The 23,635-nt window shown below is 46.8% G+C and overlaps 1 protein-coding gene and 1 pseudogene across 2 annotated transcripts; one reads left to right on the plus strand and one right to left on the minus strand.

The window, feature by feature from the left end:
* Nucleotides 1–638: 638 nt before the first annotated feature.
* On the minus strand, nt 639–22,783 carry Shmt1 (serine hydroxymethyltransferase 1). Of its 2 annotated transcripts, none has more exons than XM_021177072.2 (12): nt 22,424–22,783; nt 18,309–18,405; nt 15,904–16,049; nt 13,571–13,686; nt 13,074–13,234; nt 10,025–10,106; nt 8,925–9,137; nt 6,394–6,510; nt 4,679–4,801; nt 1,886–2,002; nt 1,342–1,452; nt 639–1,064 (listed from the first exon to the last, which is right to left on the minus strand). In XM_021177072.2, the coding sequence occupies exons 2-12, from the start codon at nt 18,384–18,386 to the stop codon at nt 892–894; spliced, it is 1,437 nt and encodes a 478-aa protein (XP_021032731.1). In that variant the 5' UTR covers nt 18,387–18,405; nt 22,424–22,783; the 3' UTR covers nt 639–891. The 2 variants fall into 2 exon arrangements, with proteins under 2 accessions (XP_021032731.1, XP_021032732.1); XM_021177073.2 differs by lacking the exon at nt 22,424–22,783 and adding an exon at nt 19,988–20,173.
* The window catches only part of LOC110304502, a 7,128-nt pseudogene continuing 4,089 nt past the window's right edge, over nt 20,597–23,635 (plus strand).

Raw genomic sequence — 23,635 nt, forward strand, 5'->3', positions numbered from 1 at the left:
CACTTTGTAGACCAGGCTGGCCTCGAACTCAGAAATCCGCCTGCCTCTGCCTCCCGAGTGCTGGGATTAAAGGCGTGCGCCACCACGCCCGGCTCCTCTGCTGATTCTTAAACCAGGAGGGGATTTGTACACCGATGGAGACAGCCACTTGTACAAGACTTTTTTTGTCTTTGTGTCCTAGGCATGAACCCAGGGCATCACACATACAGAATATGTATATTATCTCTAAGTGACACTCCCTAGCCCTTCTATTACATTAAGTTCCTGACTGTAATTTTTTCTTTAAAACAAAATTCTCTGTGTATCACCATTTTGCCTGCACATGTGCCTGTACTTCATGTGTGCCTGGTGTCCTCAGAACCCAGAAGAGGGTATTGATTCTCTGGAACCGAAGTTACAGATGGTTGTGATTCACCATGTGACTGAGAATCAAGCCAGGGTCCTAAGCCAGAAGTGCAGAGCTGTCGTTCCAGCCCTGACACTAACTTCTTGCTTATACACTTCCCTAGTTTATAACCTCAAACTTAAGACAGAAAACGCAATGCTCCTCTGGTATCTGGCAACAGAAAAGGAAGAGTGGAAAACACAAGGGTGAAGTGAACATTTGCTTACCCGCCACAGGACCCACCGAGTAAGCAGAGAGGACAATTCTGGAATCTTTAATAGCTTTGCCTCACATGCATGAGCGAAGAGATCAAATGGCTACATAACGTTTCAAATTTCAAGTCCTTAATAACCTGTTCCCAAAAGATTTGAAAGCAGGTAAACCGAAACACCCACCAAAGCATGGTACAGCTTAGTGGTCCACTTCTCAGCCTCAAGAGGGCAGAGGGTTCACAGGGTCCTGGAACAATCCTACCCTCTTGGCAAACACAGGCTGTGCTAACTCTGTCAGAAATCAGGAAGGCCAGGTAGTGAGAATCTGGAAGCAAAGTTCTCCACTTCTTCCCGGAGAGTTGCCACAGCACTCTGGATCTTCTCATCTCCTGCCAGCTTCTCTTTGAACTCTTTCAGTGTGGCCTTCGTGGCCATGTGGCTCTGAATCTGCAGTGTCAACTCTATCCCTGTGCAAAAGACAGTGTCACGTGGGAATTCCTTCACATATCCTTCATATATCCTGCCATAACTCATAGGTGTCAATGGTCCCCTCAGGTGATTCTGGGATGTGTCCCTTGGCAGTGACATTATTTATAAACCTCATACAAGAGGGATTTGTAGACCAGAGTGGCTTGGTTGTCCTATCCCCCAGCTCTGACTAATGGCTGGGTCTTAGGTACTAAAACACATCAGCAACTCCATACATACAAGCAAGGTAGTGAACCTGCAACATCTCATCCTTACCCCTGTGGATAAAGTGTGCTACTTTTTGGAAGTCTTCTTCCAAAAGTCCTCGGGATGTCAATGCTGGAGTCCCCAGTCGCAGTCCACTGGGCCGTAACGCACTCTTGTCACCTTCAAGACAGACAAAGCTCTGAGCTGTGCCTAATACACCACCATATGCACACAGTATTTTAAAAGAACAGTTGGTCACAAATCCTCGTCTGTGGATCCTAGTTTCATCTACCAAGGAGGCAACTGACTTAAAAACTAAGGTTTGAGGATAAAGAAGTACATGGGCCACTGTATTAACCTTAAGTAGTCCTTTGTGGTGTGGCCCTGGGTTCTTCGGAGTCCTAACATCTGTCAGGGCCTGATATAAGAAATGCTACTTGTTTTTAAAGAGCCTCTGCCTCTCTTACCAGCAGTGCCACTCAATAGCCTTTTCTGTTCTTCCCCTACCATGGTCTGTCTGTCTCCTAAGCTGAATACTTTCATCAACTGCAACAGTGGCTAAAAGAAATGGAGACAGGATTACTGTGGAAGGGAGAGCACGGAGGAGTCTCACCTGGGCAGGTGTTCTTGTTGCAGGCGATAGAACAGGCTTCTAGTACCTTCTCAGCCCTTCCACCATCAGTACCCTTAGAACGCAGGTCCATTAGGATCAAGTGATTATCAGAGCCACCTGGAAACAGATGAACAGAATGAAGTACTGGAGGTTGACCACACAGGGAAAGAACCTGCTGCTATGAAGAGAGGTCAGCAGACATGTTCCAAATCTAACCTGGAAGAGGACAGGAGCTCTTATAAACAGCAGAGGGTGTATACGAAGGCATGTTTACCTGTGTTTAGTACCTAAGACCCAGCCATTGGTCAGAGCTGGGGCTAGGACAACAAAGCCACTCTGGTCTACAAATCCCTTGGCTTCTCTAAGCATCCAGCAGCTTCTGGAGCTCAGACTGCCTGGACCATGACATGACAGAGGCCCACACAGGTGGAAGAGCACTCAGTTTTTCCTAGTCTGCTAACAAATGACCTAGGTAAATGTTCTACCACTGAGCCACATTCCCAGGCCCTTCTGAAGCCAATTTTAAGAGGTTCCTTCTGGGACAGGCGTGGTATCACATGCTTGTAATCAATCCCAGCACTAGGCAGGCAGAGGCAGGTGGATTTGAGGCCAGCTGGGAGTTCCAGGCCAGTCAAGACTACATAGTTGAGACTTTGCCTCAAACAACAAAACAATAAAAAGAGGAGCTGGCGAGATAGCTCAGCAGGCAAGAACACTGACTGCTCTTCCAAAGGTCCTGAGTTCAAATCCCAGCAACCACATGGTGGCTCACAACCACCCTTTAATGAGATCTGATGCCCTCTTCTGGTGTATCTGAAGACAGCTACAGTGTACTTACGTATAATAATAAATCTTAAAAAAAAAAAAAAGCTGGGCGTGGTGGAGCACGCCTTTAATCCCACTTGGGAGACAGAGGCAGGCTGATTTCTGAGTTTGAGGCCAGCCTGATCTACAAAGTGAGTTCCAGGACAGCCAGGACTATACAGAGAAACCCTGTCTCGAAAAAACAACAACAACAAAAAAAAGAGCTCCTTTAGGTGGCGAGCACCAGAGTAGTGAGTAGGGATTCAATTAGCCATGCAGATAGAATAATGAACAACACAGTGAGAAGGTTCTGTGCTTTTGTTCCAAACCCCATGAAGCTTGTAATACAGATCAACGATCCTTCATTCAAAATGCTGAGACCAGGGCTGGTGAGATGGCTCAGCGGTTAAGAGCAATGGCTATGCTTCCCTAGGTCCTGAATTCAATTCACAGCAACCACATGGTGGCTCACAACCATCTATAACGGGGTGTGATGCCCTCTTCTGTCATGCAGGCATACATGCAAATAGAACACTAATGTACATAAAATACATAAAGAAGAATGCTAAGACCAACCGGGAGCAGTGTTTGAGATTTGAGTGCTTTTTCTTTCACATTTTAGAACATTTGCCAGACCTTATTCATTGAACATCATTAAACACAAAAATTCTAAAACGTTTTACACATCTGGCTTGTGTGCAAAACCTTCTGATTTTTAAAGAGATGCTCAGGATGTCTTAGTGACACAGACAGTGCTAATATTCAGGTCTTAAGTGCTCCCTAAAAGTTCATGGTCTATTCTAGCATTATCAAAAGATGACAGACCTGTGAAAGATGGGCCTGCTGCTGGACATGGTGGCACATGCCTAGATCATACCCAGTATTCAGAAATTCAAAATAAAGTCTCCCCTCACCCCTGCTAAAAACAGACTTAGAAGGTCTTTAAGTCACCAGAAGACTGGGGTCTCAGCCCCTTTTTCTCGTTCTTGTTCCCTGGCCATAAGCTAAACAGCTGTGCTCCACCATCAGTTCCTACCATGACATACCCAAAGCAAAGCTCACACCCCAAAGCAAACAGGACAGATGCTCCGAAAGTAAGCAGTTGTCTCTGTAAGCTGAGCATTCAGGCACTTATTACAGACACAGCTGGCTAACAGATGGCTACAGAACACTCTGACATAGCCGTAAGTCATAAGTTTGAGCCTTTAGTTCCTTCCACTTTGAACTTACTTTTTTTTTAAGATTTATTTATTTATTATGTATACAAATGTTCTGTCTGCATGTATGCCTACACACCAGAAGAGGGCACCAGACCTCATTATAGATGGTTGTGAGCCACCATGTGGTTGCTGAGATTTGAACTCAGGACCTCTAGAAGAGCAGACAGTGTTCTTTCTTAACCTCTGAGCCATCTCTTCAGTCCCACTTTCAACTTTCATTAAACCAGGATGTTGTCTTGGAAGACCACTTCTCTCTTCAGTCACAGGCTATGCTACAGGAATGATTTCAAAGTTTGCAGCCTAGTTTTGCACAGACAAGTCCACGTAATTGCTGACCGGCTTCTATCAGCCAACATTCTGGAATCCCAGGAGCCCAATGAAAGAAAACTGACTGGTATGTCATAAGGTGTGGGATTCAAAATTTACACCTAATACTTGGCAAGAACCAGGGAGTTTGCTGGCCTCATGGATGACGAGAGAGGTATGTTCAAAATTGGATGGATACAGTCTGTCTACAAACCAGTGACAGCTATAACCTGACATCTCTCATGTGAACCTCAGCTGTTCCCAGAATATGCATTATCCATGTTGGGTGTCAAATGGAAGCTACTAAAAGAGAAAGACCTACAGCTGGGGATATGCTATTAGCGGTAGCCAGAGTCACTACAGTGGTGGTGGAGCACACTGACCAGATGAACCAAGAGGCAGATCGATCGGCACATCCACCCAACAGAGAAGTGCAGCCCAGCACTCTGGGCCTTCACTGTACCTGTGACTATTTTGTAGCCTAGCTCTGTGAGTGCATCAGACAGAGCCCTGCAGTTGGCCAACACCTGGAGCTGGTAGATTTTGAATTCTGTAGTCATGGCTTGCTTCAGGGCCACAGCAACACCTGATTAAAGAATTAAAGAGACAGCTTTAAAAACAGGTTGTGACTCAGGAGCAGATCTTGTTTTCAAGGAGCCTAGAATCTATAAAACACACACACACACACCTGAGTGCTCAATTATTTACTTCAGTTTTTTGGGTTTTTTTTTTTTGTTTTGTTTTTTGTTTTTTTACAGTGCTAGGGACAGAACCCAGGGTCATGGACTGTGCTACACTCCCATAGCCCTTAATTACCCTGCCACCCCTGCAGACCTCACTGAAGTCACTCCTAAGGACTGCTTTGGAGGTAATCTTATCTCTAGGGATGGAAGCCCAGTGGTTATCTGATTACCACAGAATGGATTTTAGTCCTTTTTTTTATGCTTGATATATGAAAAGGATTCTTTGTGTGAACAGTTAGTATCTTCTATAATGACATTCTGAGCTGTACTCCACAGGAGGGCTGTCTTGCTTTCCCCTCACTACTTAGGTGCTTGACACCCTCGTAAGGACTCCTGGGGACCATTTGACTACAAGGCACAAGAATCAGAGCACCATTAAAGTTCGTGTACTCAAGCCCTGGTAAGGGGCTTCTGGCTGCTTGTGGAAACACAGTGGTGCTTGGGTACCAGCAAAGACAGCACAGGACTTGGGCAGCAAGAACTATGAAAGCTAAGCATACAAGCACAGTAGACAGATCTGAAAATCAGCCAAGGGCCTACTATGCGCCATACTCCAGGCATCCTCTCTACACTGATGTCCTGCGTTGAGTTAAACTGGCTTCAGACTCACTGGTTTCGAGATCCGCCCCATTGCTCCCTTTTCCTCTCTATACAGGTATATGCTATGAGTCCCCGCCCCGCTTTAATGTGTATGGGTGATTGGCTTTCATAAATGTCTGTGTATCAATTGCATGCCTGGTGCCTGTAGAGACCAGAAGAGGCTATTGGATCCCCTGGAACTGGAGTTACAGATGGTTGTGAACACCCAAGGATGCTGGGAAATGAACCAGGTTCTATGGAAGAAAAGATGGCTCTGCAGTTGAGAGCACTGGCTGCTTTTTCCAATCTCAGTGTACACTCTGATGTCCTGCCTGAGAAACCTCACCTTGTCCTGAGTGCCAGTCACGGCCCAATAACAGCAAGATGACTCAGACTGTTACAGGTATCTATAAGTGATTCAAATAGAATTACAAGGGCGTCGACCGAGCTCCTTTGGAACCCAGAAGTTACCTCTGTAGCCAGGGTTGAAGATGCAAGGGTCGTAGCATGGGAGCCACCAGAGAAGAGAAGTAGCTCGTCCTGTAGGGCTAGTTCCCATTTTCTTCACTGCAGGCCATCTCTTCTCTCAGAGATCTGCCCTACTGCAGTTTTGCCTATGGTTCCACCTCAGTGGAGTGGACACTTCTCTCCGGTTCTCACCTTGAACCACTTTGTACCACCTCCATTTTCCTATGTTATCTCCTACACAGACACTGCTGTCACCTAAGCCCATTCTCTCCCATGGAAGTCCAGGAACATCTTTTGAAGGACAGGCAAGATGGGACTTATGGACTTCCTGGGGCTGCCATGGCTAGGGTGAAACCAAAAGGCTCTACAATAGATCTGGTGACATTACCAGCAATGGCATGGTTGTGAGGACCCCCTTGAAGGCCTGGGAACACAGCAGAGTTGATGAGGGACTCCAGTTCATAGTAAGTCTCTTTGCCAGTCTTGGGATCCACACTGCGCACACCTGGTAAAGAAACTAGAATGTTAACAGACTGACAGGTTTCTTATGGCTCACAGCCAAATTGATATGAGTGGTCAGTCACACCTCAGCCCTGACTGATTCCGAGGAAAGGTGTTTTACAATACTAGACCAAAGGGCCCCTATGGACGGATGACTGGCTGGACTGTTGGTCTCAGTTGTACACCTGCCCCTGTCCTCTGCCCCCAGTGTTAAAACACAGTCTTGCTTTGCCTCTCTGGATAACATGGAACACACTATGTAGACCAGGCTGGCCTTGACCATAAAGATCTGCCTGCTTCTGCCTCACAAATGCTAGGATTAAAGGTGTGAACCACCATGCTTGGCTGCCTTTTTCCTTAATTTAAACTAAAACCCACAAATCTAGCAAGGACATGGTAGTATACAACTTTAATTCCAGCACTTGGGAGGCAGAGGCAGAGGCAGAGGCAGGTAGACCTCTGAGTTTGCAGACAGCCTCGTATACAGAGCAAGTTCCAGGATACCCAGGACTACATAAGAGAAACACTGTCTCAAAAACAAAAATCCCACGTGTCTATTATTGTCTGTGGGTATAACACATGTGTGGACGCACAATGCAAAAGTCCGAGAGCAACTTTGCGGAGCTGGTTCTCTGCTTCCGTTACAGATCTTGGAGGTTGAACCCAGTCACTGGGTTGTGTGGAAAGTTTCTCTACCCACTGAGCTATTTCCAACTATGGCCCAACAGTTTCTTCTGATGACAACTTTTCTTAACACATAATTAAGCTATTATTTATGAGATCTCCAAAATGAAAGGAGAAATATTCCTGAGAAGGTCAAATCCTCCACTTCATCTTCAAAAACAAAAAGGGGCCAAAAGGACAGGGTGAGGGCAGGGAGGACAGGGTGAGGGCAGCAATGCTCACAAGAGAAGTTAACAAGTTAACAGTAAAGATAAAGATAATGAATGCCCAGTCAATGGAAGCACCGCTAACTCCACAGAGTTTCTTGGAGGCCAAGGGACAGCTATGGAAGCACTTGTGTAAACTCTCCCCAAAAGGGTGTGGAGGCGTGGGAGCTACTGACACACTCTCTGCTCTAGAGGTCAGGAACCAAGGTGACCTAAGATAGCATGGCAACAGAAGAGGTCAGATCTGCCCTGGCTGGCTGAAGGCCCACAACCCACCACACACAGCAGACACACCAAAGGTCACCTTGGCAGGCAAAATAGTTACTGACTCAGAAATACCAAGCCAGGGATATAGCTTCTGGCTCTCGTCTAAAATCTGACCACTTGGGAGGGTGACACAGAAGGATTGTTTGTGCTACAGAATGAGATTCAGATCTAAACACAAAACAAGCTAACAACGACAAGCCAACAACTGCACAAAGTCCTCAGAGGCACCGAACCCAGGAGAGTAAGCAGGCACTGACTGGACTGGAAAGTGTCCTCCCTGGGGTGAGGTGGGAGTACGGTAATGAGATCCTCCCAGGCTAAGTCACCTCGGAGGGCTATGTGCTGTTTCAGCAAGGCTATGGGTTACATAACCACCCGACTATGGATAGGACTTTCACCAACGTGCCAACTCCAGAAACTACATATAGGGAACTATATACAGAGCTAGGGTGTAAGGTATTGGGAAGAGATATAGCTTTCTAAAATGAAACCACGCAGAGGTTATATGTGTATTTGGGGTTTTTTGTTTTTTTGTTTGGGGGAGGGGGTTTCAGACAGGGTTTCTCTGTATAGCCTTGGCTGTCCTGGAACTCACTCTGTAGACCAGGCTGGCCTCTAACTCAGAAATCCGCCAGCCTCTGCCTCCCAAGTGCTGGGATTAAAGGCGTGTGCCACCACTGCCCAGCATGTATATTTGTTTTATGCATGAAACAGTCTAACTACATAGCCCTGGCCAGCATAGAACTTACTATGTAGATCAGGCTATCCCTCAGTGTGCAGCTGTCTCCTGCTTCTGCCTTCCATGTGCTGGGTTTATATATGTGCATCACCATGCCACACCTCCTATATCAATATTTTATATAGCTCAATCCCTGGACCCTGAGGTAGAAGGAAAGAACCGACTCTCAAAAGTTTCCTCTGATCTACACAAACTGTGACATGCAAGCACCCCCGCCAATAATAAAATATTTTTAACAAATCATTCTCTTTGACAAATTAACAAGTTCATCAAAACATTTGGGAGCCTCTTGTCTCCCTGACCTTCCTCCTGTGGACACTGCCTAAGACCCTTCCTTGTCACAAATACTGTGTCCAGAGCTGGGACCTTGGGGCTTCCTTCAGAGCCCACTGTTACTCGTCCTGAGGAGCTCTTCCAAGGCCAGAGCCCCAATCTTCCCCAGAAATGACAGTCCAGAGTTTTCCCAGTCTTCCACACAGGAAGTGTGAGCCACACTGTCCGTCCCAGCGTGGGCGAACTTACCCTTTCTGTAGAATATCATACCAGCACGGCAGCCTCTCAGGGTCTTGTGGGTTGTAGTGGTCACTACATGGCAGTGTTCAAAGGGGGAGGGCACCACCCCAGCTGCCACGAGCCCACTGATATGTGCCATGTCTGCCATGAGATACGCCCCATTATCATCTGCAATCTTCCGCAGCCGTGCGTAGTCCAGGTTCCGGGAGTAGCAGCTGGTCCCTGAGACAGGGAAGGTGACATGGTAGTGTCAAAGATGCTCAGGGCAGTCGAGTTGGCCTCTGAGAGTACAGATCTGCAAGGAGACCTCCCTATCTTTGAGGACAGATGTGCCGTCAAAACCATCCCTGAGGTGAGTGTGGTGGTACACACCTTTAATCCCTGCACTTGGAAAGCAGAGGCCAGTCTTAAAACAATCAAACCAAAGCAAACCAAACCAAACTACCCCCATGTTTCTAAACATGTTAAGAAAAGCCTAAGGCGTGACCCACTGACCCACTAAACACTGTTGGTGGCTGCTGTTAAAATTTCTTTCCTGAGAGGGATGTGAACAGTGTCAGCCTTCCTCCGAAATGTTCCCACAAACAAACTAAAGTACAAGTTCACCCCGGGAAACCCATGAGGCTCACTGGGCTTGCTTATGGGTCGAGAGGTTCGAGACAACGTGTAGGTGATGCAAATGCAGCTGCACTGGGAAGTCCTCACAGCGTGATGGCCTCTCCACAGCATGATTTAGAAAGCTCCCTCCCCATGGCCTTCCCCAGCTTACACACTCCGGCCCCTCATGGAGGCACTCGGGTGAAGAAGGTTCAATGACCCTACAAGCTCCCTCCATTTAGGAGGGCAAATGTCAACTGACCACAGGCTCAATCCCCAAACAAGACACACCCAGGCAAGCCGGCAGAGCTGACCTCATGAAGATGGCAGGTCTGGCTTGAAGAATAGCTCCTTACAACTCAACCCTTAAAAGGGCAGAATACATACGTCTCAAGATAATGTCCAGAGCTCTCCACAGTGAGCGAAAGGATTGGATGTCTTTAGATCCTTTTCTGTAGGAGGCAGAGGTCCTCCCTGCCCAGAAACCAGGCTGCTTCCCATGTGCCGCTCACCTGCGATGATCAGCTTCGGGTGGAAGAGGCTGGCATTCTCCTCCAGCTGGTCATAGTTGATGTACCCAGTCTCTGGGTACACCTGTTGGGGTCAAGACACAGGTGTGGCTGCTTCTTCTGGCCAAACAGTGTCCCTTGTCCAGCCACCTGAGACCTTTAATCTGCCATGGCTCTGACTGGGACCTGAGACAGGCACTGTATTCAGCCTGTCCAAGGATATAAAGGGCCAAATATCATTCAGACTTGGGAGCTCTCAGAGGGGCCACAGGATAAAGGGGAACCTTAGCCCTGGGTCCTGCCCCATGTTACAGAACAAAAAGCCTAAGAAAATGAGAAAGACACAGCCAAGCCTGTTTGCACAAGCCTGTTATCTAAGCTACTATGGTAGGCTGAGGCAGGAGGATTACCATGAGTTTAAAGTCGGTCTGGGCTACAGCACGAGACACTGACTAATCAAAACAACAAAAACAGGCTAGAGACACGGCTCCAAAAGTAAGAGCACCCGCTGCTGTTCTTGAGAGAGGCCTGGTTTGGTTCACAGCACCCACACAGATTAACACAACTGTAGCCCCAGCTCCAGCGAACCTGATGCCCTCTTCTGAGATCTCCAAGCACCAGATACACACATGATATACACACATGACATACATACATACATACATAAAAATTCTCATACACATAAATTAAAAATCTACCTTAAACAAACACCCACCAACAAAGACAAACCACCCAGCAGCATTCGGAGGCCAGCAAGCTTCTTCTGGCTGGGCAGTGCAGAGGCCACGAAGTAGGGGGGACCAAAGAGAGGGAGGAAGTCTCCATTTTCAGAGGTGAATGAATGGAAGCAGGTAAGAGGTCTGAGGTAGAAATGCAGTGACAGAAGGTTAGCAGGTTAGCTTTGCTCTCAGAGCTCTCTTCAGAGGGGCACTCTTTCTTCAGAAAAGGAAACGCTGGCCCAGTGGAGATGGGCAGGGGCTGAGGTGAGATGGATGGACTGAGAACAGAAGACAGAAGACAACCCAGACAAGCTGCTGGAAGAGGCAGTCTGGCCACGAAGGGCTTGTGCCTACTGGACCCAAGCCAGTTCGTGTCCACCCGTGACAGGTCACCCCAGGGGCTATCATTGCCAAGGTGCTGCAGCAAGTCCAGCACTTGAGAAAAAACTGGACATCGACGCTCAGGAATGGGCTTCATGGAGTAAAGACAGCACGATGCCAGCCAACGTCTTATCAGAGGCTACAGAGAAGATGTTGGTAGTTACCCCCTACAACTATTTTCCCACTATCCTAACAGTACAAATTAACTTTCATGCTCTAGTGTAGGACCAAAGAAACTGTATGCACTTAGTTGCCGTTGTCCCGGGTTTAAAATCCTAGTTTGCAAGCGGGGCCTGGTGGCACGCGGTTTAATCCTGCACTCGGGAGGCAAAGGGACTGGATCTGAACTCTAGGCCAGCCTACCAAGACATCTAGACTACATACATAATAGAGACCCTTAAGTCTTAATTAAAAAAAGAATCTAGTTTCTAAGCTGGCCAATAAGATCTGTGACAGAAACCATCAGGCTGCGCTGGAGAGATGGCTCAGTGGTTAAGAGCACTGACTGCTCTTCCAAAGGGCCAAGTTCAAATCCCAGCAACCACATGATGGCTTACAGCCATCTGTAATGAGGTCTGATGCCCTCTTCTGGTATGTCTGAAGACAGCTACAGTGTACTTAGATATAATAATAAATAAATCTTAAAAAAAAAAAGGAAAAAAAGGAAACTCTCAGGCTATCTACAAAAACAGATTCACTTACATGCACATAAAGCCATTACAACTGAGGCTTGGCTGACTTAACAGTCAATAGGATGCATCACCCCTCTTTATTTGTATGTATGTATATGAATATATATGGGGGTGGGGGGGACCTGAGTACCATGGTGCACATGCAGAGGTCAGAGAGCAACTTACAGAGGTTGGTTCTTTCACTTTTTTACCAGGCGGGTCCTAGGGTTTGAATTCAAGTCACCAGGCTTGAAGGCAAGCACTTTTCCCTGCTTAGTCATCTTGCCTACCCTCAAGTCTCTTAAAAGAAAAATGCGCCGGGCGGTGGTGGCGCACGCCTTTAATCCCAGCACTTGGGAGGCAGAGGCAGGCGGATTTCTGAGTTCGAGGCCAGCCTGGTCTACAAAGTGAGTTCCAGGACAGCCAGGGCTATACAGAGAAACCCTGTCTCGAAAAAAAAAAAAAAAAAAAAAAAGAAAAATGCACCTAATATTTAGCCGAGTAGAAAGACTCACTGTCACCTATCTCACAGTGGCAAACAGAAAACCAGGGACAGTCTGTGAAACAGCAAGTAACATGGAAAGAACAGCAGCAGGAAGAACACACTGCCAAGCAAGAGAGAATGCACCCGCCTCCTTCTCTCAGTGGCTCTTAGTTGCTTTAGGATTTATTTATTGAATGTGTCTAAGTATTTTCCCTGCGTGTATATGTGTGCACTATATGCATGCCCCGTACTAGGAGAGGTCAGGTTTGGGATGCCCTGGAAGTGGAGTTACAGACAGTTCTAAGCCTCTAGGTGGGTGCTGAGAACTGAGCCTTAGGTCCTCAGCAGGAGCTCTTAGACAGCTCCAGCTCCCACTGTTGGTCCTATCAGAATGGTGACTATGAGCCCTTTTGGTTTTTACTTTAATATTTTTTTTTAACTCACTGACCTGAAACTCATGTAGCCTTGGCCTCAAAACTCATGACCCTCTCTGCCTTAGCCTCCAAGTGTTAGGACAGCAAGCATATGTCATCATGACAGAGGAGGTCTCAAATCTATCTTCCTTCCCTTCCCTTTAGATAGGGCTTTCTGTCCCTCCCAAGTGGCCTTCAACATTCGAACCCACTGTATCCACCGTCTAAGGCCTGGGATTACAGGCAGGTGAATACCTCGTGCATGCAGTGCTGAGTCACAGCCCCAACACCTTATATCCACTGTTTAGTTCATCTGTTCATACAGAAGAGCCCCGAGACCCCCAACACACCTACACACCTACAAACACACACGCTCACCCCTACCTTATAAGGCATGGATTCAAAGAAGATAGAAGTGGCAGAGATTTTCTTCTTGTCTGTCATGAAGCCATGGGTCAGATGGCCACCGTCTGGCAGGTCCAAGCCCATGATTCGCCCATGGGGCTCTACCAGGGCAGTATACACAGCAAAGTTTGCAGGGGAGCCTAAAACAGAGAAGCCATGAGTATTTCTACCTAGGAGACACAAAGTGGCACCCAGGAGCTCAGCTACTAGGCAGGCTCTCACCATGATTCTCCTGAGCTTTAGAAAGTCACCTTGTCCCAGTCCCATTGGCAGTGAGCTCTAGGGCAGAGTGCTCCTTGGGAGAAGGGTGCAGAGCTAAGTAAGTCCGAGTGCGATGGAAACAGATACACATATTGCCTTGGCTGGTTTCTGTTAACTATGAGGAGCCTTTTGTAGGACCTGACCTGGTGACGGTAACATCCTTGAACCAGGCCTAAGGAGCTACTACCCAGGGTCTATGTGGACGCAGCAATCACCTGAATAAGGCTGGACATTGACACCCCAGCACTGAGGATCCAGATGGTAGGCCTGTAATGCACGCTTCTGACACAGCGTCTCCAGCTCATCAATGAACTCAGTCCCGCCATAATACCTGTGAAGAGAGGCATGGTCTACATCCACCTTGGGCCCAACCTCTGTGCCTAGCAGAGGCCGAAGATAACCCAGGGTAGACAGAGAATACTGCGGGAGAGTGGGTCCTGCCCTAAGGTTGCTGTGAGGTTCTAGTGAAATATCAGTAGTAAGGCCAAGGCTGGTAGTGCACACCTTTAATCCCAGCACTGAGAAGGCAGAAGTACAAGGAGTTCCAGGCCAGCTGGAACTATACACGCAGATTCTGTCCAAAGAAAAAGAGGAAGGGAGAGAAAGAAACAGGGCATCTCAGGGCACAATGCTTTGTATTCTTTGAAGGATTCCGTGTCCCCCGTCCCCCCCCCATTTCCACAGGAACAAATGCATACATGTACAAAACACTGTCCAAATGTTCTTTGCCTGATGACAACTGTTATAGATATAAATAGATAGACAGACAGTCAGATAGATAGCCCAATGATGGCTATATTAAATAAATAAATGGATAGCTAGATAGCCTGATTATTGCTTTTAACAAAACTCAACTGCTTGGTTTTACAATTGAAGACTCAGGAGCCAGATGCTGGAGTGGAAGTCCGCTAGCTCAGAGAGGCAGAGAAAGCTCCTAGCCTACCTTCGTCCTCAGCAGAGGTCCCAAAAGGAAGTTCTTCCCCATGATGGCTCAAAAAAACCTCTCAAACTCAATGTCCCTCCCTCTACTTCCTGTGTGCCTCTGGATCCATCCTGACTTCCTCTTACTCTGTTTTTTCCTGTTCACTCCCTGTCAAGTAGCTGCTTGCTCTGCCTCTTGACCTGTGGTTGACTTATTTAATCATGTTTTTAATAAGCAGGAAAGCTCTTAGATTAAAGGTATGGGCTAGGGCTGAACCACACAAGTAGAAACAGGTTTTTCCAGTAAATAATACAATCTTGGGGTTCAGTGTGATTAAATATCCTGTAATATTTCCCCTTGTCTAAATAAAAAGGAAAGTTGTTTTAAAAAAAAAAAGATTTATTCATTATTATATCTAAGTACACTGTAGCTGTCTTCAGACAGCACCAGAAGAGGGTGTCAAATCTCATTATGGATGATTGTGGAGAGCCACCATGAGGTTTCTGGGATTTGAACTCAGGACCTTTGGAAGAGCAGTCAGTGTTCTTAACCGCTGAGCCATCTCTCCAGCCCCAAAGGAAAGACCTTAACTCTAACACAGTAAACCTATTTACAATAATGAAGCAATTTCTGCGGAGCTCTCCGCTGTTGAGGTTTTGTCTTTTACTGTCTATTGTAACGCTAAGTGTAGGCCCCTAAGACCTGGAATCTGCCCTAACCCCTGGGACCCTGAGGAGGAGGAGAGCCGCCATGGGCTAGGGGCAGGAGGATCAACAACACAAGTTTGCAGCCAATCTGGGCCACACACCAACTTGTATGGCTACATAGTAAGACTCAAAAAAACACCAGAAGTTTCAAGTTTTGGAGCCACTATGGGTTTCAGATGTAGACTGCTTAACCAATGAACTAAGTAGATATTTTAACTAAACACTTCTGATTGTAAACATTTTAGAAAAGGGATACTGAGCCTGCAATACGTTTTTTATTTAAACCTCCCAGATGTAAAAAGTCAGAGCAAAAGAAACTTTCCGTAGCTTTCTCACAGGACAATGACCTTTCCCTCTATCTCATAGATCAGCCTACTGATGACCAACTTAGGAGCACAAGGCCAGCCTATTTGTGCACGTCTCATACAGGGACTTTTGAGTGTGCTCTGAGAAGGATCGCAGAATCACACCCAAGCAGAGAATTGGAGAAGTTTTGTCAGAGAGCAAGAAAGGAAGACAACCCTACACCCAGGAAGCCACAGGTTTTTGAAAGTTATGTAATAGTTGAAAACCGCACTGTAGCTTACAACTGCAATAGCGCTTGGAAGGCTGAGAGGCAAGAGGATTCCAGTTGGGCTGGAGAGACGGCTCAGTGGTTAAGAGCACTGACTGCTCTTCCAGAGGTCCTGAGTTCAATTCCCAGCAACCACATGGTGACTCACATCCATCTGTAATAGTATCAGATGCCCTCTTCTGCTGTGTCTGAAGACAGTCACAGTGCACGCATAGAAATCGTTTAAAAAAAAAGAAAGAGGATTCATGCTAAGAGTTGAAAGTCAGCCTGAACCATATAGCAAGAGCATGTTTCAACAAATAAAAACAAAAGGGTTGGAGCAGGACTTTAAGAATGCCCACTCACCTTTGGCCTGGATAGCCCTCAGAGTATTTGTTATTTAAGCAAGATCCCAGGGCCTCCAACACAGCTCGGCTGGCAAAATTCTCCGAGGCAATCAGCTCTAATCCGACCCTCTGCCGGTTGCTCTCCTTTTTAATGATGCTGTAAACCTTATCAGAAGAAAACAGACGCGGGGTTGGAGGGAAGCTCAGTCCATAAGTTCTAACATTCATAACGCCCTGGGTCTCATCCCCAGCACTGGATAAATTGGGCAGGGTGCGCACTCCTGCAATCTTAGCGCTCATTACTGTGGAGTAGGAGGATCAGAAGTCTCAGTCGCCTCTGGCAATACAGAGTTTAAGAAAAACAGCAACAACAAAAATAAATAAATTTAAAACAAAATAAACAGAGGCTAGAGAGAAGCAGTTAGGAGCACTGACTACTCCTCCAGAGGTCCTGAATTCAGCTCCCAGCAACCACATGGTGGCTCACACCCATCTGTAGTGGGATCCGATGCCCTCTTCTCTTGTGTCTGAAGACAGCTACAGTGTATTCACATATATAAAACAAACAGGACAAGTACAAGTCTATAATTTCAACACCTAGGAGTGAAGACAGGATGAGCAGAGGTCCAAAGCCATCCTCAGATAGCAGAACACAGCAAATTAATATCACAACTAATTTTCATTGTTTTTATTTGTTTGCTGAGACAGGGTTTCAGTATGTGTCTTGGCTGTTCTGGAATTCACTATGTAGACCAGGCTAGCCTAAAATTCACCTGCCTCTGCCAGCATGAACTGCAGGGGTACTACTCCCATACCTTTAATGAAAACTATAATTCTAAATACGGAGGCGGTGCTCGCAGCCAGCCATTGGACTGAGCATGGGGCCTCCAATAGAGGAGTTAGAGAAAGGACTGAAGGAGTTGAAGGGGTTTGCAACCCCTTAGGAAGAACAACAATATCAACCAACCAGATCCCTGAGAGCTCCCAAGGACTAAGGCATCAATCAAGGAGTACACATGTCTCTACCTACAAATGTAGCAGAGGATAGCCTTGTCAGGCATTAATGGGAGGAGAGGTCCTTGGTCCTATAATGGCTTAAGAGATGCCCCAGTGTAGGGGTATTGAGGGTGGGGAGGTAAGAGTGTGTGGGTAGGTGGGTGGAAGCAGGAAGGAGGATAGGATAGGGGGTTTCCAGGAGGGGCGGGGGAAGACTGGAAAAGGGGATAACATTTGAAATGTAAATAAAGAAAATATCCAATTAAAAAAAAATATATATATATATTATTCTATCCTTACATTTTACCAATCTCTTATCTCTGTGAATCTTATTCCAAAATATGTTTTTGCAAATACAGCGAAGCAGAAACTCCTCTAACAGTTGCCCGGGGTTGGGAGATTTAGAGAATGGGGAAGTGCTCATGGAATCACTTCACTGCGAGTACAGATGCCACTGGACATCCAATTCCTCAGCTTTAGAGGCAAACACTGAGTAGAGAGCAAACACTTCAAGATTCGGTCTCTTTTCCCAGCTAGAGGCTGACCCTCTCTTCTGATGCAGGCAGGAGCAACAAGTCCCAGCTTCCAGTGAGCGGCTCAGGCTACCATGCTCGAGATGGGTGGTAGCTGGCGTGATTGGTGGTAGCTGCAGTTTGGCCCATTTTCAATTTACATGGGTTTATTAGACCATAACCACAGCACAAATTGAGGAACATTATATGCTAAAACTGCTGCTGAACTGTTTGAGTAAATAATATATCAACAAAACAACTATAAAATCAGGTTGCTTCTAGGCATATAAGCCAGTCTGTTTTGTTCTTGAGCCAACCTTCCCATTTTCCCTTTAGAGCACTCAGCACTGTGTTCTAAACTCAGAATTACCTACATTTATCCCCAAAGGACTGTCAGCCACCGCTTCTCCTTTGTGGTGCTGGAGATGTAACTGGGAGTCTACACATGCTAGGCAAATGCTCTAGCTACTACCACACTACACCCTCGCTCTGATCCGTCACGCCACAAGGCTGTCTGTACATAAACTGTCAAGTTATTGCACTGAGCAATTTAGACACTGGAAGTGCAGAATGGGAGTGGATCATCTGCCTACCAGATGTGAGGCCCTGGTTTCCACCAGAAAGCCCAAAACCCAAAACCCAAAACAAGCCGGGCAGTGGGAGACAGAGGCAGGTGGATTTCTGAGTTTGAGGCCATCCTGGTCTACATACGCAGTGAGTTCCAGGACAGCCAGGGCTACACAGAGAAACCCTGCCTCAAAAAATAAATAAATAAATAAATAAACAAATAAAAAAAACAGAAACCAAAACAAAAACAAAACAACAACGCTACAAAACAACAACAAAACCCCACAGTGATCAAAACAGGACTTCCAATGTAAAATCATGTGGCATATGAAGGTGCCACAGGTCTCACCTCGGCATCACTGTCCTTGAGGGGCTGTGACAACATCTTCTCATGAGAAGCCCACAGGGTAGCATCCCTGTCTGCCATTGCACTGGTTCAGAGTTGCCTACAATAAGGGTAAATAAAGCACACATTGATTCCAGCACCGACCCCAGCCAGTCTCTCCTGAGCCTTAGCTCAGCACTTTTGTAAGCAGGCGCCTAAATCCTTTAAAGTCACTTGGGCTCCTTACAGAACTTCGGATCTAGCCCCCACCCCCCACCCCCATTCCGCAGCTGCCTACCCGACAGCCAAGGCCTTCTTGCAGTATTCCCAACTAAACAAAGGTCTCTTCTCATCTTCCAGTTCGCTCAGCACAGCAAGACTGGAAGAAGCTCTATGTCTAGATGATCAATCGGACCGTTTACTTAAATCCTCTCTGCTGCTGGAGCCCAGATTCCATGCTTACCAACTCCTCAGGGTACATCAATTAACAGAGAACAATTGGGGTACTCCTTCCAAGATGCCCAACAGCAGCATCTTATAGGTATATTTTTCTCTCACGGTCCAGGTTGGCATGTTGCTAGGAAGGACCTGTACTCCTGTTTTTTCTTCCACCTCCTAAGTGCTAGGATTATGGGGATACTCCACCATATGCAGCAAGCATTTTCCAACTAAGTCCTGCAATCTTCACCCCATTTCTCTCAGACTCCATGGAATCACACATGAGGTTTTGCTGTAAGAAACTCCTCTGACTAGGCACTGGACACCAGTTGTGCAAAAACAGCGGTACACATAAAATAAACAAATATCAAATAAAAACAGCGCACTCAGTCCAGGCACGTGGCACAAGCCTTGAATTCCAGAACTCAGGAAGCAGACGCAGGTAGATCTCTTGAGTTTAAGGCCATCCTGGTCCACAAAGAGTTCAAGGACAGCCTGGACTACAAATAAACCCTACCTCTAAAACAAAACAAAGCAAAACAGAACAAAACTGCATTCACATCTTTTCTCTTACTCAGTGGCTGGCAGCCACTTTTCTGTTAACGTGTATAAACTTTATTTACCGGACAAGGACTTAATACTGTCCTTGGGCTACTTTTTGGTGCTGTGGTCAGCAAATCCAGTTGGAGCCCTGCCTTTAAGGGGCTTCCTCTTGGTCTGTGTATTCAATATTAGTCTACGGTGGAGAAGGCATAGCCCACTACTGAATGCATAAGCGCCCCCCTCCCCAAATTGTGACAAACTAAATGCTTCAGGTAAGAGGTAACCAGGGCAGGAGGCCACAAGGATACCCAGCAGAAAGCAGCCAATCACAAAAGAGCCTACTCTCCAAGAGGACATACTGTACACAGACAGACAAAACCAAGGGGGAAACAATGCTATGACTCCCAACGGGCAGGGCTCCTTCTATCTCTGCAGGAGGCAGACAAAGGAAGTGTTATCATCCTCAGACAGGAAATCTCTAGTTAGGACTTCCAGAGTAGTTGGTATTTAAACACAAGCATGAAATCACCAGGCACAGAGCCAGGCGCTCAAATGTGCTTCTGCCAGCCCAGCTGCAGCTCCCTGGGAAGGACATGTTTACAGTGACTTCAGATGCCTCTCCTCTTCCTGCTCTGCATTGTGTGTACCCTTTCTCTCTTTCTCCACCCCCCTACCCCTATGGGGACTCCCCGGGCCTCAATCTTTGGGGCCAGTGAACTCACCCAAGAGCAGCTTCCCAATAAACCTGTCTTTAATATAATCTTAAAAAAAAAAAAAAAAGACTTCAGATATCACATCAAGGACCTTGGGCCTCTCTGGCCACCCCTTGAGCTTCTTCTCTCAAGATCAGAACCCATGAAATCCCAGCACCTGTCTGGGCCCTTGGCAAGTGGGAACCAGAATCCACACACCAGTCAGGCTCGGACCTCTGCTCCCAAAATCCCAAGGGCAACATTTTCATTAAACATTAACTGGTGGAGGTTAGAAAGGACCTAGTCAATGTGAAGAGCATCTCTCCTAACCATCAAAGAACGAAGGTCCACTTAGAATCCTCTTCAGAGGGCCAGACATCTTACTCAGGAACATTTAACCCAGTGTCACTCAGGAGCATTCAGCCCAGTGGCTCCCACGCCTCTCCCCGGAGTGTCCCACCTTGTGGGGTTTTTGTTTTGTTTGTTTGCTTGTTTGTTTTGTTTTTGGAGACTGGGTTTCTTTGTGTAACAGTCTTGGCTAGACTGCTCTATAGACCAAGCTGGCCTTGAACTCAAAAACTGGGCCGCCTCAGCCTGCAGAGCGTGGGATTGCCTGGTTCCCACCCTGCTTTTACCACTATGTCGGATCACAGTAGTGCATCCCCTTACTAAACTAATATATGTCCTTCCTGAAATAAGGTACTAAAATAAGCTGATTTTCTCTGAACTACAAAAAAGTTCAAATTCTTAAAAAAAAAGATCCCATTTGTTTACTGTGTACACGTGTAGGTACATATGCACACAGGAGGAAGTTCCTAGGGGTAAATTCAGCCCATTAGGCTTGTCTGTGAGTCCCCTAACTCAAGAAGCCATCGTGCTAGCTCAGAATTCTTCAAGGAGCTCAAGAAGCTTACTGTATACTAGATTTATTTTTTTTTTTTTAAAGACAAGGTTTTATGTAGCCCAGGCAGACACAGAACTGAGCAGAGAAGAGCCTGAAAGTTCTGGCCCACCCACTTCAGGAGTCCTCAGTTTATAGGCATGCCTCAGCACATTTAGTTTCATGGGATGCTGGTCTGAACCCAGCTCCCTGCATTCCAGGCAAGCTTTCTACCAACCGAGCTGCTTTCCCAGGCCTAGCCTCAGTCAGGTATTTAATAGTTTTCAACAACAACAAGGTCTCCATAGAGAGCTATCCTGGAATCACTATGTAGACCATGCTGGCACTGAACTCTGCCTACTTCTACCTCTCTGTGTGCTGGGTGGGATTAAAGGCCACACACCACAATGCCCAGGCCAGGGCATTAGTTTTATGGTTTTAGACAGGGTTTTTCTATGTAGGCCAGACTGGCCTTGAACTCACAGAGATCTTCCTGCGTGTGCCACCACCACTCCTGGCTTACTTAGGGCATTCTTAGAGTAAGAAGATCTTCACACTATAGACTTTTATTTTGTTTTCCAAGACAGGGTCTCTCTGCAGAGCCCTGGCAACTGAACTGTCATTTTCATTTTTTTTTTTTTTTTTTTTTTTTTTTTTTTTTTTTTTTTTTTTTTTTTTTTTTTTTTTTTGGTTTTTCGAGACAGGGTTTCTCTGTGTAGCCCTGGCTGTCCTGGCACTCACTTTGTAGACCAGGCTGGCCTCGAACTCAGAAATCCGCCTGCCTCTGCCTCCCGAGTGCTGGGATTAAAGGTGTGCGCCACCACGCCCGGCTGAACTGTCATTTTCGAGCTAACTTTGGGGAAAACATACAGCATTTCCTTATTACTGTCTATAGGTCTGCCAAAGTCCATACCCACGTGTTAGGCTGTAATGGGGACAGGCACAGTGCAAGTCTCTCTGTGCTCTGCTTTAGAGAGGAGGCTCTCAAAGGTCTTGGAGTGGCTTTGTTTAACTAAGGTCATATAACAGAGGCAGAATGTGAACTCCTGTTCACTTTTGGTGCTTCCCAGAATCCTGGGTAGCACAATTACTCACCTCCATTCAATTTCCCCTCAAGGAAGAAATTTTAAATGTATTCTGTACGGAGCCTAAACTGGTGTTTCTGGTTCAGTAACTGCCTGGCTCAGTTAAACACATTTGTGCTTGCTTCAGCTAACCAAAGGTCATCTAACTTCCAGACCTTGAAATAGAGGCACTGGGCTAAGAACGCTACAAGCCAACCTGTCCCCTCGATAGAGTAACGCACTGCAGATAATCAGGGTAGGGCTAGTACAATAAAAGCAGTGATTACAGACCTTGAGACAAACCTCGGAAGCTTCGTTAACATGTATAAACCAAGGGGTCCCATCCCCAGCACCACGTGAACCGAGAGCGATAGCTCTCACTGGTGAGGTGGAGGCAGGACCATTAGAAGTTCAAGGTCATCCTTGGCTACACAGCAAGTTCGAGGATAGCATGTGCTACATGCCACTCACACCTCAAACAAAAACAAAAATAAACAATCGCAAAGATTAGAAATTACATACCTTGTATTAGGAGCGTGGATTTTGTGAAAAGGTTTCAACCCTTGGTGCAGGGTGGCCTCCAGTTCACTTGGTAGCGGGAGCTGGCCTTAAACGCCTGTTCCTCTGGTCTTTACGAAAGGGACTAAACGCGTTGTGGTGGCGCACGCCTTTAATCCCAGCACTAGGGAGGCAGAGGCAGGTGGATCGCCGAATTCCTGGAGAGCGCGCGGAAAGTGACCACAGCAACACAACCAGCCGGAACCCCGCAGCGGGCTGTCCTAACAGCCCAGCACGTGCTCCGGGAACCAGCCTCCCCACCACGTGACACACCACGTCCGGGGGAAACCCAAACTTGGCGCGCAGAGGCCGGAGCTCCACTAAGCTCGCCCCAGCGCAACCTGGCTCCGCCCCGCCCCTACAGCGGCCCAATCAGTGAGCGCATCCAGGTAGAGCCCGCCCCCAGCCGCCCACGCGCGATTCGCCCGCGCAAAGCCTGACGGAAAAAAAAAAAAAAGCTCTGAACTGGAGGGGGTGGGAAGGAGGAGGGGACTGGGCGGTTCCTTACCTTGGGACCTGGGACTTTTGGGCTGTATTGCTGATTGTAGGAGTGTTTTGTGATCCAGAAGACCTGGATAGGATTGGGGATCAAGCCTGGTTCGGGTTCAGTTTCCAGTAACTAATGCACAAGTGTCCAGAGGATCTGCCTCCAGAGTTCTAGGATTAAAAGTATGTGCCACCATGCCTGACATAAATAGATCTTTTTTAAAAGGAAAGAATGATAGATAGGGTCCTAGTGTCAGTCCACAGTAATCCCTATCTCAAATAAATAAGTAAACAAATAAGACAAACAAGACAAACAAAAACCCAGCTGGCATGACCAGAACTCTACAGGCTTTAGCAGAGGGATCTTGAGACAGAGGGCAACCTGACTAAATACCAAGATTCAGGCTAGCTGGCTGTCTCAAATATTAAAATGAGGCTGGCTGTGTGGCTCCGTGTTAGAGAGCCTGCTTAGCCTATACAAGAGTTTGCGTTGAGGCTGGTGAGATGGCTCAGTGGGTTAAGAGCAGTGACTGCTCTTCTGAAGGCCTGGAGTTCAAATCCCAGCAACCACATGGTGGCTCACAACCATCCATAACGAGATCTGGCGCCCTCTTCTGGAGTGTCTGAAGACAGCTACAGTGTACTTACATATAATAAATAAATAAATAAATAAATAAATAAATAAAAAAA

Source organism: Mus caroli, chromosome 11 (genome assembly GCF_900094665.2).
Source record: "Mus caroli chromosome 11, CAROLI_EIJ_v1.1, whole genome shotgun sequence".
NCBI classification, from domain to species: domain Eukaryota; kingdom Metazoa; phylum Chordata; class Mammalia; order Rodentia; family Muridae; genus Mus; species Mus caroli.